Source organism: Sceloporus undulatus, chromosome 3 (assembly GCF_019175285.1).
Source record: "Sceloporus undulatus isolate JIND9_A2432 ecotype Alabama chromosome 3, SceUnd_v1.1, whole genome shotgun sequence".
NCBI classification, from domain to species: domain Eukaryota; kingdom Metazoa; phylum Chordata; class Lepidosauria; order Squamata; family Phrynosomatidae; genus Sceloporus; species Sceloporus undulatus.
Window position 1 is genome coordinate 107119886 of NC_056524.1, and position 19013 is coordinate 107138898.

The following is a 19013-nucleotide window of genomic DNA, read 5'->3' on the forward strand; positions in this document are numbered from 1 at the left end:
GAACTGTGCAATATATTAATAGGTAAAGAACCACTGCCAAAGGAATATAAATATAAATTTTGCCAATCAAAGAAATTGACAGTAACAGTTTTACAAAATAGCAATCTGTTAAAGTTTCAACTTGTCTTCAGGCAAGAATGATTTTAATCACTGATCTCTACCTATGCAAATCTAAAAAAAAGAGAAAAAAAAGAGGATGGTCTCCTTAGGAGTGAAAATGTTATAAAAAGACTATAACCTAGTGCTTACAGTCTTACTGTAGTAACTTAATGCTTCATAAACAGTGCTTTGTCATTCGGCTCCTTAACAAACATAGCATGCATTAAAATGCAAAGCCATCTAATTCAAGTGTGATAACACTGTATTCTTTCCCAACCAGGAAGCAATAGATACTCCACACAACATCATTTACATATTTTGTCTCAAAAATCAGTTCATTTATTGATTATGTTCAAATTATGAGAGTTGCAGGAAAATATCAATGAGAAGGCAAAACTGCACTGGCTATTGTTCCAGTATGCTTATTAACCAATCTACAAAATGTTACATGAAATGAAGTAAGTACTTACAGGTAGCTTCATCTTATAGTCATCTCTATGGAATTTGAATGCAATGTCAAAGAGAGTTCTGTGCAAAAATCCTGTCGGTCTCAAGACCAGAACTAGCTGCAAGTTTCCTGGAAATGATGTCTGAAAAAGACATTAAACAAGCCTGTCACATTAAAATTAACTGAATATTTTGAAATCTTTGGAAATCTCTAGTCATAATTTACTCTAATGATCCATGATCTTTGAGACTGGTCCACTAGCAGAACACAAACCATGGTTTGTCCATCCTGACATCATATCAATCATCATACTAAGCTCCCTTAATCTTGATAATTTATGTTGTCTCAACAGCAAATGTTGAATGGCAGGGTTAGCGTGACATGACAAGCAGGTAATCAGTAAATTATGGTTTGTTGGGGATTAATTAACATGCTGGTTCCCCCATTCTCATTGCTCCCACCTGCACTGGTTTCTTGAAGAAACCAGGATCTGGGAGATCTATATAAATTATAACATTAATTGAAACAATCATTCCATGAGATTAAGGCTGGGACAAATACTTACAAGGTCAATTGGTGTTCTTCCCCCCCACTTACTGGTTTCACTGAAAGCTGGATTTTGAGTGATCTAGTAACTACTCCAAGTATTTATTTAATATCCGTATCACCACATTGACTCACAACAATTCCTAAATAAAGTAGCACTAGCTTACATTGTTTTAAAAATATGACCAGACTTAAGGAGATTGTAAGTAAACATTAGAAGGAACTTTAAACAATAAGATCTCTTGGAGAGTGGAACGGACTTTCTGGGAATGTGGTAGACTCTCTTTTGTTGGAAATTTTAATACAGAGATTGGATGGCCAGCTTTAGCTTAGATTCTTGCACTGAAAAATGACCCTTGTTGTCTCTTCCAGCTCTATAACTTTATATATCTATTAAAGTAATACACAGTGAACAAAAGACAGCATTTGTTTCTGAAGTGTGAAGAAATGTGAAGGTTAACACAGTTAACAGAATATTCTAGAGACTTTATGGACTATCTGTCAAACCAGTAAAAAGCTGAATACCAACAGATCAGATCTAATCAGATAAGAAATACCTGGATGAGGTTTGCTCACCTAAGACTCAGGAGTGACTTTTGCATAGCTACTTTCTGGGTAGTGAAGAGGAATGGTGGCGGCCAACAAGCATCCAACCATCTTCCTATAGTTGGATGCCAAAAACAGTTAGATGAATAATAATAGTTGGAAGCATGATTGGTCTCTGTGGATGAAGTCACTGGTGTACATCCAGCTATAGGAATAATTCTGGATGCTTGTTTGCCATCTTCCCACTGTCCACTGGCCAGGAAATAGCCAAGAAAAATTGGGTGAGTTGTACTGGAGCCACTCACTCAAAACAATAAGGTTGCAAGTTCAATACCAGCCAGGGCTCTGGCTCAACTCAGGCTTGCATCCTTCCAAGGGCGCTAAAATGAGTACCCAGCTTGTTGGGGGCAATTAGCGTACAGTTGCAAAATGCTTAAAGACTGCTTAGTTCAGTATGAAGCAGTATATAAATGAAGCTGCTATGGCTACCATTGGTTGGTGCATGCTTGGTAGAGAATTCCAGTCTTTACAATGACCAAAAAAGTGAGCTATTTTAATTCAGTAATAGTATGCTATCTATGACTAGATTTGCAGCCTACCATATTTGTTTACAAAATTTCTCGCAACTCTTAAAGAAATCCAGGAGTTGGAAATATCAATTATTAATGCCAGTATACTTTATAAAAAGATAGCTTGCCCTCTTGGGTGGATAGCAGTATATTTTTCTGTTGAAGTCCATATGTCCACCTTTAGTACTTAATTGGAAGCTTGGGGCTAAGAAACAAATTCTGAAATATTGGCAAACAGGTTTGCTCTAGTCTATTGGTATGCTGTAGGACTTACCACTTCATCATGTATAGAAGCCAAAAGGATTCTCTGGAGGTGGTACCCTCTTTAAAATCAACCCGTGGTAAGTATGGCTCCAATTAGAGTAGGAATGTGGAATGCAAAGTCCCACAACCCAGGCCCCCTCTTAACAAACATCAAAGGAGACAGTGGTGGACAGATGATGGTAGCCGCAGGAGAAAGTAATCACAGTATCAGCAGTTTTTCATATTTACCCTCTCCCAGAAGCTTGGTCATGTGATACCCTTGCCCAGACTGCTGTCTGGGGAAATGGGTATAGGAACAGGTTTTGGTTTTAAGAACTATGCTGCATGACAGTACAAATATCTGTATTGCTAAATATAATAAAAGAACAGAGGAAACAGCTGCGTCCCATCATTGCCACATAAGCTGGATATGAGGGTGAGTAGAGAGGAGTGCCATGCACTCACCTGGCAGTGGACATTTTTGTTATTATGCAGATTGCTAAATTTGCTCTGGTTGACAGAAAAGTGAAGAGGGAAGCATCAAAACCATTTAGCAGAGTAAACAGAATGATGCCTTGCTTTTTAAAGCTTTCTGTATCTATAGGTTTTTAATCAAGGGTGTGTGTGGCTTAGTGTGTATTGTGCTCTTTGTACAGGGAACAGGGAAGTTTTATTTCAAATGTTATTGTTATTTGACTTCAAGTAATTTTCGACTTACAGTGACCCTAAGGTGAACTTATCACTGGGTTTTCTGGGGCTGAGAGTGTGTGACTCACCCAAGGCCACCCAGCGTGTTTCCATGGCTGAGTGGGGAATTGAACCCCACAACAACCACGCTGGCTCTCCCACTGCTCCATGCTGGTATAGTGTTACTTTTAGTAATTCTAACTACATTATGTTATACTCCTTTAAAAACAATAAGCTATGTATTTTATATGACTTCTGTATTTTATTTCAATTACTAAATTGTAGTGGCTTATGGCTATACACAGTAAAGTTACAGTTACAAATAGGTATAGTTGAACTGAAAAAGTTGAAAAATCTCCGTCCAAACTTTGGGAGGGGTCTGTGAGCGAATACAAAAATTTAAGAAAGTATTAGAAAAGTACCGAATATCCTGATATAGACCCTTGGTTTCTGAACCTATATGCTTTTATAGAAATTGATATATTATCTTACTTGATCAAGAAGAAATCATTAGAAGAGTTAAAAAATAAATTGGGAACCTTTGATTAAGTTTCTAAAGGAAGAAAAAAGGTTATTTTGTGGGAACAGCCTTTGATTAGAGAATTGATAGTAACTGATAAGAAATTTATTGGTCTACCCATCTACTATGACATGTAGTAACAGAAGTTCACAAGAATACAATGTTAACATCTAGAGACAGCTGACTATGGAATTACAGAAAGTACTTTTTAAACATAAATGACACTCCAAATGTAAAGAAATAGGGAAGTAACATAATTTTTTGCCAGTAATTAATGCTTGGTGGCTAATGAGGAAATATGGAAATGTATTAAGACTAATGCAATATGTCATCAAATATACAGCATACTGTAATAAAATTTTTTATGAAAGTTTTAAAGGAACACACACACACACACACACACACACACACAAGAAATTTAAGAAAGTATTGAAGACACCATCTGAAATCACTGGTGTCAAACCATAGATCATGAGAAAACACAAATTATTGCCCAAGAAAATTGAATACAAGATAGGAATTGAATCTGAGCATCAAATATCTAGCTGTGTTTCCCAAGAGGAAAAACAGAAAAACACCACACATGAGATACATATTTGGGCAACATGTATGTTTGTATAGCTGCTGAAGAATGCTTTCCATTTAGTGTCCAGGCTTATTAAATCTGAAGTAAAACTAAATTTCTAGGTATAGGTTTTCACCCTTATTTTAAGATCTTAATTTTCAATTTTAAAGATGTATTCATGGCCCCAACCACAGAAAAGATAACCCTTTATCTCTAATTAGGTTAGGCCATGGTAAGACTCAATACTATGCCAAATACTTCAACTAGGATGATATCATAACCACTAAAATGTTTGGATGCAATCATGCTGCTTCTTTTATATCCTTTATATATGCCAAACATGCCCAGGCCACATTTCTTTTTCTAACTGTCCTCAAATGACCTGCACTTTACAGGCTGTACTTGCTCTTATCTAAAGATCTGTTATGCCCCAAATGGATCCAGAGTTCCATGTGAGAGGTAAATAAGGGACATCACTACAGAATTGTACTGCCTGGTTTTGATGCAGTACGTATAGAAAGGTAGCAACAAAAGGATTTGCACTTTTCCAAATACCATTAGAATTATGACTCATCATCTGACATATGCTATTCATGTCATCTGCAGATCAGAAATGTCTAGGAGCTCATATGTCCCTCCTCCTCCTGTGCATTGTGTTCCTTTTCCTTATTCTTGTTTGTAATAACCAGTTTGCAGTAACGTCTGTGTTTGACAAACTACAGACACAAACAAGGAATTATCTACAACCAATAGTTCAAATCATGGCTTGAAGGCAGTTTTTAGTTTGCAGCAATCATAGATGCCCATTTTTGACAGTTTAACAAACTATAGTTGTGCCCACAGTGTGGAGCTGGGCAGCATGGGTGGAAAAGAATGACACTGAGACCACAGGTCAGAATTGGGCTACTGCCAGGGGTTGATGGGATGTACTGGCCCTTCTTCAGATTCCTAGAAGGCTGCATTTTTGCAAACACACAGCAGTTCTTGGGAATATCACTATTTTTGTTCTACCCCAATGACCAATACCACCCCAATATGGCTTCTAATGGTCATTATTGTATTTGAATTCTTTCCCCACCTCTATTGCCATCCATTTTAGACTTGCATGGGCCTCATTTCCAAAAAGACAATCCCTTCTTTCCAAAGATGGACAGTCATGTTTGGACCTTAAAACAGAGATGGACCTGAAAAGACCACCAACCACTGCAAAATGGCCAGTAACATGGCTTTGAGGTGATTTTAGATGCACAACCAACAACAACAATCTTTGCAAACTGCCTCCCCCCTCAAAATTGTGTGGACACTCTTAGGAGCCCTTAAAAATAAAGCCTCACATTTCCATGAACTGGACTTTGCTCAACCACAGAGTGGGTGATTTACACTGGTTGCAACTTGATTGGTTGCAGATTATCTAATTTGGAAAGGCAAAAGGTTTCTGGTAGGATCATTTGGAAATGTCCAGTTTCCTGAACCCTCTCATAATGCAGGTTTGTTATTTTAATCAATTATCCAACTGTATCTCAACTTTAACCTGCAATATTCCTAGCCCGGTGAGCCAATGGTTAGGAATTCTAGGAGCTATAGTTCTGTGGCCTCTAGAGGTGTATACAGGCTGCCTCTTGGGGACGGTAAGCCTCTTTGTGATAATCACCTAAGAGGTGGAAGGCAGGTGCAGGCCAACTATGGTGTAACCACAGTGTTGGTCTGCCCCTGCCAATTTGCGGGAGAGGCTAGCTTGGCACTACCCAAGCAATTAAAATATTGCTCTAGGGAGAATGGGGGGGGGACATTCTTGCTCAGATGCTCTGATATTTGCCACATTGCTGATTGGTTTGTGTGCTAAGAAAGTGAAACATGGCAAGGTCAAGTGGGGTCTAGGCTGCTCCTGTTCTCTCCATCTTCCCCAAACACCACCAAGGCACTAAACTGGGGTTCCAGCAAGAAGGTTCCAAGTTGTTATTGCAAACCAGTGAAGGGAGATTTGAAATAGCTGAACTAGGCCAAGATGTTGCATAACCAAATACCAACACAGTTTGGGGTGACATTAACCTCCAGTAATAATAGAAATAATACAGATCACTCCTCACAATGCCACTTGGTAAAAACTGAAAGTAATTTTACAGTCTTGCCTAAGTGAACTGCATCATGACAACAAGCAAACAAAAACACCCTGAATCTAGAAAAATGAAAAGCTATTCACATACAGTACATTCTATTCCTTGAATGTTCCTCAAACAACCAAGATTATCCTTTTAAAAATGCTGATAACTAAATTATTAGATCTGGAATCCAACTTTTTTTCTGTAAACAGTCAATCAAGTTATTAAAGTAATCCTTAACAAAATAGCAACTACAAAACAAAACAACCCATACTCTAAAATTTATTTTTCTTTTCTTAAGAAAAATACCAAGCTTATTTGAACACATGAGAAGCCTCCAGGAATTTTTTGGTTGAATTATGTCTGCCTTGCCAAAATGTCAGATGCTCTTACCTTGGATACTTATTGGCTTTTCCTTTTAGGAATAATTTATAAAAAGTCATATCAAGATATACATGTGCACTGCTTGTTGTAGATTCATATTTATCATGAAATATTTTTGAGTATTACTAAAGAAAGGCCTCAGGGCTAGCCATGGAATAAATGAGGATCAAAAGGAGAAAGCATTGCTACAACATGTAGGATTCTTTCCTCAACATTGTTACAGATGTTGTAAAGAATCCTTCTGGCTTACTAATTATGTCATAATACATAGCAGTACTGTTATTGTACTACACTGTTCATTATAAACTAGAAGCTAGACAAATTAGCCTGTTTTAATAGATATTACCATAAGCAAAATAATCAACATCAACTGCACTTTAATGAAAATGTGCTAATTTATCACATACTTAAATACACTATTAATTCAAGTAGGAAAACCAGATATATCCAAACTTCTGCACCTCCATAAATCAGTTTATGTTGTCTAAACAAAGAATAGTGTAACAGCTTTTACAAACTTCATGGTTATTTTAAAAATAGCATTATCACTTCACTCTTGTACATTATTTCTGCTTCTACATCCATACCATATGCAACACTAGTAACCACATGCTATATACTGTTGTTAAAATTGGAAGCATTTTTATACAAGGTTCTTGACCAAAGAGTGGTAACAGGAAAATAAAAACAAACAAACATGCTTTCCAATGCTATTTATCTCAAGGGATTCACAAGTCTTAATTGCTTAAGAGCTCACCGCAATTCTCAGTACAGAAGCTTGGACAGAACTCCATTTGTCTTGCCTGCGGTCTATGACCAGGATAAATCCAATTCCAGCATCTTGTGAACTAAATTTGAGAAGAAAGAGGAGGAGGATGGAAGAAAACAAAAAGAACGAGTTAATGGAAAATGATACAAGTGGTGCTGAAACTCTTAATAATTTACAGACTCAATCACAATTTTCCACCAGTGGCAAAGTTGTACATGCTGAATATATATGTTCACATGCAAAGGCAATATAACACCCCTCCCTTTGAAATGAATGAGGCATTCTTAAATGGATTACATACAGCTTCAGTGAATCAAAACATCTATTACCCTTTTTCACAGGTAGCAGGGTTTTATTAATCTGGTATACAAATATGCATCCATTTCATTTTCTCAGTATCTTGCTCGCTGTTTTCTTTGGTAGAGTGATAATCCATCCTTTCAATAAGGTTCAGTAATGTCCACTCCAGAATAAAAGGATTTTTCCTCTCCTTCTTCCTTTAAATTTTTCTTGCTGAATCATAGGATTCAGCTTTCTATATATTCATGTGTATTCTCTCTCTGTACATCCATTCCTGGAAGAGCAGGCTCTTAGGATCTAAAATCCTCGCATCACTTTAATCCTGGAAATCTGTAATCTTTAGTCTTCTGCATTTTCAAGAACTGATCTTCAAGTGATTATGTAAAGCATTCCCTAAGATATTGGTAAGGTGAGGTAAGAGACACTGTTTCTGTAGTGCCAGCACACAGGATGGATCATGGAGGGGTTGTCAGGAAAGACCTTTGTTTTCTTGCTATGTTAAGCTGCATGTGCTACAGTCACAGAGTACAAATAAAAAGATCCACTCTTGTTTTATACAAGCCAATTGTGTAATGCCAGCAGCTGACTGCTAGCCAATTGCAATGTAATGGAAATGACAGGGAACCATAACTCAGAATGACTTGAATTTCTAATTGCTTTGTGATATTTGAACAGATTATTCCAACCCACTTGATAATACAGTAAACAAAACTAAAGATTATGTTAATACAGAAATGGTGCAGGGATTTCTGGATATTTGGTATAGTAAATATGTGTCTGTATCTGTATCTATACATATGGGTGCATGTGTACACTCTCCATGTGCTTTTAGCAGTTCACATAGAGATATATGCATTGCACGATTGGCCACATAATATCAGGATTCTACCTCAGTCTCTAGTTTCTAAAACAGCATTTGATGTTTTAGGTTATTTCAGGCCAAATTATACAGTATTGGGATTGTAAAAATGGTTCACAATGCCCATTCTAAATAACTACACGGGACATTAAAACCATTGACTTATTATCATTCCCACAGTGCAAACCTGTGCTTAACCTCCACATTTATTTACACGGTCATTTCATCATATGCCCAAGTACTACTGCAGTGGGTAACATTAAGCTAAAAGTGTGCAGTATCAGCAATATCATTTTAAAGCACCAGATATAGCCAAAAGGAAGGGTAAGCACACACACACACACACACACACCCATGAAAACCTAAATAGCAAGAATATACTGTATTACATTAGTATCTATATTGAGCTGGTTCAGAAATTAGTTCAAGCAATGAAAAAGCAAAGAAGAACCCTAAAACCCCTAGCAAAATATAGGCTGCATCTAGCTTGCAATTCAAGGCTGAAAAGCATTGGCAAAGCAAGCCATCAAAATACTTTACAAAGTGAAGCAAAATATTCCTTACAAAATAAATAAAATTAAAGGCTGACATCTTGCTGCTACCATACACAGGCTTAATAGGGGTTATGCTCAAGTAATTTTTTGTTTACCATGCAAAAGGATTTCTTTGGTGCCTCCTTCCACAAGTTGACCCATCTATTATTTAGCAATAGTGGGATGACAACTGTGCACAGTAATATCTCCCTGGCCACTGACCACAACAGGGGTGCACTTGGGTTTATGCCAGACATTTCTTGAGTACTGAGAGAGGGAGGAGAAGTGGGTGGGGGTGATGTGGAGGTTGCACCAGGGCTGGCATGAGCCCTGGTGCACCCTCCGCAGCCAAATAGTGATCAGGGAAAGAGAACTGCATGTGGGAGCTCCCTTGCTGTCCTTGTACACTGGGGAAGCAGCATCCATCACCTCCCATAAGTATACTAGGGGAAATTTAAGGACATTATCACACCAGCCTGTTGTCCCGCCACAATCCCACTAGTTTAAGAATAGAAGCATACTGATTTGGCATAATTTCTTGTTACACTTTCCCCCACATCAGGACTTTGGTGGTCCATGCTCACATAATCTGCTTTCCGCATTGCCAAATGAGGCTTTCTGGAGAAAGGCAGGGAATAAGTGGTTGTGGCAGCCAACCAACTGCCAACGCTGGCTGCTGTGTGAATGTGCACACACCAGCTGGCTTCGGGAAGGTTTTGATAGCAGGGGTCACTGCTCCTGCCCCCTCCCAAAGCTGTGTGCACATTCACACCTAGGATTGGGGAGAAAGTGTTCACCTCCTGAAAACAGCTGCTGTGAGAATAGCTTTGGGAAGGTACTGGCACCTGTTATTGTTGAAAGGGGGAGGGGGAGAAGAGCAGAATCACACCCATTCACACCACATGACTACCTGAGAAGTGGAACTGCAGAGAAAGGACCTTCTATAAGGCAAAAATGGAACAAAAGTGAGATTGAGAGCCTATTGGTAAGTTTTGCTCATCAATGCAAAGGTTCACTACAGTAACAAGCTGAATGCAAGGCAACAGCAGGAAGGTTATGACAACATGTGGTAAGTACTGGCAAAAAACACTTTTCTGTGAAAATTATGTGTGATAATCCCCTAAAGCTCTGCTAGCATGAGATAGCTAGCATTCAGTAACAGTATCAGAATACTTTGCTGGTTTGCAAATATCTTAAATTACAATTATGACTTACACCAAACTAGGTACAGAATCCTGGCATGCAGAAGGAAGAGCAAGAATCAGCCCTGAAGCCTAACTCTCCTTTTGCAGCTGTCCATTCCTAACAGTGAATGGAAAGGAAGAGCTTCCTTGACCTGGAATTCTTAGGTATTATGGCTGTTTCTGATTTGGATAACTACTTTCCATAAACTAACAGCATGCAGTTTAACAGATCTATGAAAGAAGTAACTATTACTATATCTTAGGAACTGCTTCCATTATGCATCAGAATATACAGATATGGGAGGATTTGTTGTGTAATAAGAATATTGGCAAGCCAGATGTGTCTGGGGAAGAGTAAACAAGACGATAAGAGGTCTGGACACCACATCTAACCAGGAACAACTTAGGGAGCTGGGTATGTTTAACTTGGAAAAAAGAAAACTGAGAGGTGGCATGACAGCCATCTTTAAATATCTGAAGGGATGTCATACAGAAGATGGAGCAAGCTTGTATTCTGCTGCTCCAGAGACTAGAACACATACCAATGGAGCCAAAGTACAAGAAATGGGTTCTCGTCATTGGAATCAGTTTCTGGTGGACTGTCACTCTTTGGGGGATGGTTGGGTGGTAATCTTTCTGGAGTGCTTTAGCTGTGTGTTGCTGCATGGCAGGAGGTTGGATTAGATAGGCCTTGTGGCCCCTTTCAACTCTACAGTTCTATGATTCTATATCCAGGAGCCCAGTTTCCCTATCCCACAATCATAAGTCACATTTATTCCTCTGCTGAACACTGAAATAGCAGGTTTTCATTACATATATCTTTTGCTCTAGCCTGACCCTCATTCAAATCCTAGGGAAATGTATCACCCTGGTGGCACACACCGCCCTCCCAACATATATTGGTCAGCATCAGGATGTAATGTTAAATTCAGTGTAGGTGAGCATTTATTTCAGACTGGGAGCAGAGGACATGTTGTTAGATGGAATTGTCCATACTCTGATATGGGATAGAGACTTATCTACAATGCTTGAGGAGAATAACTCTACTGAGTAATTAATAAATGGATTAATCCCACTTCCAAGTGGCAGCCCCATAAACCTGAGCAACATATTACATGGCAGTTAAAGTTTTAGCCATACAGAATGTGTTCTGGTGCAGAGCAATAAGCTTTAAAACATTGAAGTTCTGTCAGAGGTTGCTAGGGAACCAGAAGCTAATATTCAAGTCATCCAATTGTACAGTATAGCAGAGAAACTGGAAATCTTTTCCTTAAGCAAACTTTTTATTTGGAGGTTATGGGGACATTGCATCATTTGCCTTTTGTTTGGAAGACTGACACATGATCTCATGTACTTAGGGGAAAGGGTGGGAGTTAATAATGCATGGGGTTTTAGAAAGTAACTTTCTCAAAGGGTGTGTAGAGGCAATGATCTGTTAGTCATTTTGAATATCATTGCATTCTCCAAGGTATAGGTGGTGGTAAATTCAATATAAATCATGTGTCAAATACAGCATTTTTTTTCTGTTATGAGTATGGTCCCCCCCTTTCTCCCTCCTAGTTGTTTCTTCTTGAGTCCCCCCCCCGCAAACGATTAAATACTTTTGATAAACCTTGCAAAACATGGCTTTTCTTAAATCAACAATCCAGCGTTGAGAAAATCTGAGCTTCCTATTATAGTCCTCCCATTTGAAAACTATGTTTCAATATATATGTGCTGCCTTGCTATTTGCTGACAGATACAATGATTAAACTAAAAAGCCTCAATCTATCCACATTAGTAGGGCAACATCTGGATTTTCACATCAGTCATATAACCCCTGGGATAACCAATAATGTGCTTCTTAGATCGGCCAATGGTTTGATCTGAGGATAAGACAGCTTTCTAAAATGGTTTTGAATTTTTTATTAGAAGTACCCATGTTTCTCGAAGCCTATATTCTACACCATTATTCTGTTTTCATCACTAATCCTTTCACAACCTTAGATATCTTTTCTTTGATAAAATCCCCAACCTTGTATTAATTGGTATGCTATGTGCTAGAACTTTCAGTTCACATTTACCTCACTCTTTTATAGCCCCAAAGCAAGCAGTATGAATCGTTCTCTTCTTGTAAACATTATTGTCATCGTTGTATAAAAATATCATGAGATTTAGCTGTTTAGACAGAGAACAACAATATCTTGAAGCCATATTCTATTCCTGTGTGAGGTCAAACTGAAGACTTCCATATCTGAGGATACAAGCTCTTTATAACTATCATGATAATAGCAGAAAAGAAAAATCCCAGAAAGGAATAAGTAAACATAATATTTAGAAAGATATGTATATTTATTCAACCTAATATTTTAAGAAAATCTATGTCTTATTAGTGATTGTATGTATTAGAACATACAAAGAACAATATATATTGTTCTCTCTCTCTGTGTGTGTGTGTGTGTGTGTGTGTGTGTGTATATATATATGATTAATAGAATTATTTAATTGTCCATATAATTATTAGAAAATGTATGAGCAGGCTGATATTAAGTTATCTGAATACACAAGCATTTTGGACAAAAGGGACAATTTTTGAATGTACATACATAGACTAAAACCTCAAACACCACATCGTCCACTAAGAACGGTGTTTCGCCTTTGGCAACTAAAGAAGGTGGAAGCCAAAACAATTGCTCTTGATATATATATATATATATATATATATATATATATATATATATATATATTCTATTTGTTAATCATTTCAATAAAAATAAAAGAATATATAAAGCATACACACACACACACACAATTAATTTTAATTGTTTAGTTATTTGAAAATGTATGAGCATTTTTTGTTGTTTTGTTTTGGTCACTTAGTAGGTTGGAAATGTATCTTTGCTTACCTTGGAGTAAGCTACAGTTAACACAAGAGAACTTGCATCTGAGTAAATATGTACAGGATTGCCCTGTAGGCTTGATTGGTTAATTTGTTATTTGCACTGTTTAACTAGTTACACATGTTTTTCAGGGACAGAGGGAAGGGAGAGATCAGAAGGCACCAGCGTATTTTATATTTAGTGTGCAGTCTTATGAAGCAGCTCTTAATAAATTGGAAAACAGATTGTCTGTTTAGTTTCCGATTAAACTGAAAGGTTTCAATTGTTTATTTTTGTTTTGTGCAGAACCTGAGCGAATATAATTACCAGCCAACCAAAGCTGGGGAGAATCCTGTTTGGAACAACTCGTCCCTCAGGGCTTACATGCTTGGGTCACTGAAGTTGGGATAAGGGTAGAATTTGGCAACAAACATACAGAAAGCATTGGTATTTAAAGAGAGCAAAGAGAGACAGGAAAAATGCACTCAGAAATGACATTTGAGAGTGAGGAAGTGTATAGGATGTTTGTATACAAATTCAACTCTCAAGACACATACACAGTTTTCCCCTTAACCCTCCCCACCCAACATTTTCCTGCATGAAAATCTAGTAGTTTTAGACTCCAACTATGTACTATGTTAAATGATCTTGTTGGTGCCCCACATCTGTGCAATAATCCTTTATGTCAGTGGAAGGCACTTCTGGAGCAGTGTGTAGTGGTGGCACAGGGACAGCAGAAAAGCTGTTGTCATTTGTCAAGAAAAAGCTATCATTTTATCCATGCCTCTCCTACCTATGCCAGCTGTCATACAGCCCACTTCCCAAGTTGCTATCTCTTACAATGGAACTCCAATCCCCCATGTTATCTCTTCTTCAGAACCCACTCCAGATTATCCTAAGAGGGGAAAAAATGTGATTGTAAAACGGACAAGCCTGTGTGTCCTTGAGTATCTGATGCCAATAAATCCCTTTAAAAAAAAAAGACTCAGGCAGTTCTCTATCAGTTTTCAAAACAGAAAAAAAAAGTTTCCAAGGTGTTGTAAAACACAGGCCGGCTCACCATGTTCAGATCATCCAGTCAGAACAATATCCTTTCTAATATTTTCCCCTGAGCTCTACCACATTCCCTTCACCTACTCTTCTTTCTCCTAGGGTGCATCCATACAGCAGAATTAATGCTGGTTGACATAACTTTAACTGCCATGGCTTCATGCTATCGACTCCTGGGATTTGTAGTTTGTTGTGGCACCAGAGCTCTCTGATAGAGAAGCTTAAATATTTCACCAAACTATGAATTCCAGAATTTCATAACACTGAGCCATGGCAGTTAAAGTGGTGTCAAACTGATTAAGGATGCAGTGTAGATGGAACTCTAGATGGCCAGAAACCATACTGTATGTTTCACTGCCAAACTGTTCTACTTCTTTCTCCCTTTCACAAAATTTCAAGATCCAGACTGAACCCAGGAGATAGCAGACACCAGCTCCGCCCATCCCAGCCGCTTATAGAACCAGTTTAGGATCACTTAGTTTTTAGTTCTCATGTAAGCCCACATAGTCCTTAATTAAATCAGGATCACTGTTAAAAGTGGAGGAGGCTCATAACTTCCAGCTATTCACTCTCCATAAGAAACTCCTGTGAAGCTCTCCTTTTTATCCCACATATGTCTGGGATGGAAAATGGGAAGGGAAAAAACAGCTTGGGAAAAAGGAGGGTTAAAACTCTCAAGCTGATCTGAATATTTATTTATTTTTATACTATTTATTTATTTTATATCACCATGTACTTCTTTGAGAATCAAGTGAACTGTAAACTATCCTTTCTTTTTAAATGCAGCATATAGTTCAGTTTTCTGAGTCCTACCTTTTGGAGATGGAAGACAAACTAGACATTAAGAGGTTTGCATATTTGTGAGCACATCTTCAATAGTATTTCTTTACAAATTAGACTTGCTATGAAGCTCATGTTTAACTTCTGATGACCAATCACAAAACCAAATACACTGGAGTGCAAGATACAGAGGTGAGAGAAAGCACAATGCTAGGACAAACAGATGTCTTTCAGCATATAAGGGAACACTATGTCTCAATATGTCTAAGCATAGGCAAATTGTTCGGGGTAGGAATGTGCTAGAGTTGGGGAGTTCCCTGACCCAATAGACCTTGGGAGTTACACTTACCAAGCCCTCCTTTTCTTCTTCATGCTCTGTCTAGCTGGAAGTTTTTTAGCTGCATTAGCATGGTGAGGATGATGGAAGGCGAAACATGGGCCTTCAGTGCTGGATTGCAGCAGCATGTCTGCAGTACACAATGTCATAAAGCCTGAGCTGAGAAACAACTGAATTCTACTTTAACCAGCCATACTGTAGCTCTGCATGCCTGCCTCAAACAGACAAGGTAAACAGCAGCTGCCTCCAGAATTCCTTACTGAGCATGTGTGAACAGCAAAATAGAGCTTAAAAGAGAAAGCAGATAAGCCTGACTAAATAGCACAGTAAAAACACGATTGTATATGTTTGGCCACCAACACAGAAATTATAAGAAAAGTGGAGGTTGGTGAAAGAAATAAAATATTTCTGAATGTATTTTGTAGAAGCTTTCAAGTGATCTCTAGAAAGTTCAACATGTTTTTTTTTTGTTATTACTGCAAGGCTTATCTGATCTGCTTGTTCCATTTCATATGTTCATATTGTTACTGAATGAAAGGTTTATTGAACTGCTCTTCTTTTTCTGTTGTGTTGGAACCTATCCCTATTCTTTATATGTTATTTTTGCTTCTGGAACCAAATTTTGTTAAAGAAATAATTTTCAAGAAAACATCTACTCTGTTAATGAAGATACACCTTTATATGATATTTTACCATATAATGCCTTGCCCTCTCTTGTAGATTTTTATTTCGTTTCATTTTATGCTGTTCTATAGTAACTATTTTTGTTGTTATGATCAGTAATGGATGGGAGAGGTAACAATATGGTTTCACAATACTACGTGCTATAATTCATACCCAGTAATCCATGCCCAGTAAGAAAACTACGAACATAATTCTCTTCCAGTCCCAATTTACCTTGTAAAATTCATAGAAGTTTGGAATAATTTCCACAGTAGAACACCGAACAACAATTCAGCAAGTTAAATTATCAGACACACTTGTATGCTTGTTAGAAAAAACTCTCAATTAATATTCTCTTCTATTTTAGGTTCAAAGGAGGAGTATGAAACAAGAACATTTCTCATGCCTTGTCCTACTCAGTTTCATGCCTTACTTCCTCAAAAGAAGAGCTCATTTTACAATGAATGCAACAAATGACTCAGTGTGCCAAAGAACGTCAATCGTAATGTTATTCTACATCCTTTAGCAGCCTCTAGTGGTTCTTGTAAAAAGTGAACTCAGAATACTGTATAACTCACAGATTAGAGAAGATTAGATTAGAAATACATTATCAGAAACACTGGTTGTCCTTGTTTTGATCTAATTCTGACCTAATATTATGATTTGTCTAGTGCTAATTTATTTGGAAGTGTATATATATGTGTATAAACTGTATGTTTAAAATTATCCAATTTATTCCTTGTCTGCAAACCAGCATGGTATGCACGCCAATCTGCACACTGATTTTCTTTTTAAAAGAAAAATAGCATATAAGCGATAAGCTTTTTGAGTCTTCACACACAAAATCCAAGCCAGGATACTCCTGATGAAATTTCCATTTTTGAAACTCCCATGAGTTCCCTTGTTGTTGTTAACTGCCATTAAATTGATTTCAACCTATGGCAAACCTATGAATGAGAAACACCTACCGTAAGTTGCCCTATCATCAACAGTCCTGCTCAGGTCTTGCAGATTCAGGGTTGTAGCTTCCATTACTAATTCTATCCATCTGTAATGTGGTCTTTTTCTTTGCCTACTGCCTTCTAGTTTACAATGAAGGTAAAGGTATTCCCTGTTGACAAGGTTGTCAAATCATGTCCAACCATATGGGGTGGTGCTCATCTCCATTACTAAACCAAAGATCCAGCATTGTCATAGACTGTGATCATGTGGCTAGCATGACTGCATAGAACACTGTTTACCTTCCCACTGAAGTGGTACCCATTTATCTACTTGCATTTGCATACTTTTAACCTGCTAGGTTGGCAGAAGCTAGGACTAGTGATGGGAGCTCACTCCTTCATGCGACATCCTGGCCTTGAACTGCCAACCTGACAGTCTTGCAATTAACAGAGCCAGCGTCTTAACCACTTGAGCCACCTTACCAAGCATTATTGTCTTTTCTAGTGAGTTATGTCTACTCATGATATACCCAATGTACAACAGCTTCAGTTTAATCAACTTGACTTCTTGGAAGAGTTCAGGCCTGATTTGCTCTAGGACCCAATTATTTGTCTTTTTAGCTGTCCATGGCATCTCATGCAACTCTTCTCCAGCATCACATTTCAAATAAGCTGGTTTTCTTCCTATCAGCTTTCCTCACTATCCAGTGTTCATAATACATAGAAACTGGAAATGCAAGGGCAGGGACAATTCTACCATTAGTATTCAGTGATACCTGTATATCTTGACACTTCAGGATCTTGTTTAGGTCCTTCATAGCTGCCCTTCGTAGTCCTAGTCTTCTGATTACTTGATTGCATTCTCCATTCTGATTTATGACTGAGCCAAGGTAAGGAAAATCTTGAACTACTGTATTACATTGTCTTCAACATCTACTTTGGAGTTATTTAAATCACAGTGGTTATTATTTTTGTTTTGTTAATGTTCAGTTGAACATTAAACCTGCCTTTGCACTTTAGTCCTTGGCTTTTTTCAGTAATCTTTACCAATCTTTGCTATTTTCTGCTAATAGTATGGTGTCATCTGCATATGTTAAACTGGTGCTGTTCTTTCATCCAATTTTCTTGCCTCCTTCCTCTGCGTCTAGTCCTGCTTTATGTATGATATGTTCAGGGTACATATTAAATGGACAGGATGATAAAATGCAGTCCTGCCTGTTCCCATGGCCAATTGGAAACCCTTTTGTTTCTCTGTACTCTGTCCTGATAGTAGCCTCTTGTCCTGGATGCAAGTTATCCATCAGGGCAATTAAATGTTGTGGCACGCTCATTTTTTAAAGAGCGATGCACAGCTTTCCATGATCTACACTGTCAAGTCTTGGCTATAATCTGTAAAGCATAGGTTGATTTTCTTCCAAAAGTCTTTGGTGCACTCAGTTATCCAATATGCGTTTGCAATTGCTAATGCTGCACCCTTTCTTTAACCCAACTTGGATATGTGGTATTTTTGTTCCATATATGGTAACTGTCATTGTTGTAGTATTTTGAGCATCACTTTGCTTGCATGGGAGAATAATGCAATGGTCCAGTGGTTACTTCAATCCTTGGTGTCCCCTTTCTTGTGGATTAGAATGTACTGTATATTAAGCATTTCTAATCTGTGCGCCATTTGTTTATTTTCCTTTATTTGCTGTTTCAGTTAGAATAGATTCTGTCTCTGTAGCTTGAAGCAGTTCAATTGGTATGCCATCTGTTCTTGGTGATTTATTTCTCCCAAACACTCTGAGTGCAGCTTCCACTTCACTTTTTAAAATTGGAGGTTCCTCTTCATATGGTTCTTCCTTGAATGGATCTGTCACTCTTTTATCTCTTTTGTATAGTTCTTCAGTGTATTGTTTTCATAGTCTTTTTATTTGTAGAAGGTGATGTAATGTATAAATTTGTATAAAAAATAAAGTCTCTCAGTCATAGGTTCACTGTAAGGTGAAGTCAATTTGATGGCAGTTAACAACAATAATGGAGGCTGATGCTAT

General features: G+C 37.8%; 1 protein-coding gene and 1 long non-coding RNA gene across 11 annotated transcripts in view; one reads left to right on the forward strand and one right to left on the reverse strand.

Annotated features, from left to right (window-relative positions):
• The window catches only part of MCF2L (MCF.2 cell line derived transforming sequence like), a 142480-nt gene that overhangs the window by 36978 nt on the left and 86489 nt on the right, over nucleotides 1-19013 (reverse strand). For 9 of the 10 annotated variants that reach the window (XM_042457226.1, XM_042457229.1, XM_042457230.1 and 6 more), the window contains 2 exons: nucleotides 7464-7554; nucleotides 570-689 (listed from right to left, as the gene is read on the reverse strand). In XM_042457226.1, coding sequence (XP_042313160.1) covers nucleotides 570-689; nucleotides 7464-7554 — 211 coding nt within the window. Of the gene's footprint in view, nucleotides 1-569; nucleotides 690-7463; nucleotides 7555-7804; nucleotides 8575-19013 lie in introns of those variants that run through there. The other variant, XM_042457235.1, reaches the window with a different exon arrangement.
• Nucleotides 2770-16737, forward strand: LOC121925278. The gene is made up of 4 exons (XR_006102837.1): nucleotides 2770-2887; nucleotides 10393-10516; nucleotides 15423-15605; nucleotides 16407-16737. It is a non-coding gene; the product is annotated as an uncharacterized LOC121925278 (long non-coding RNA).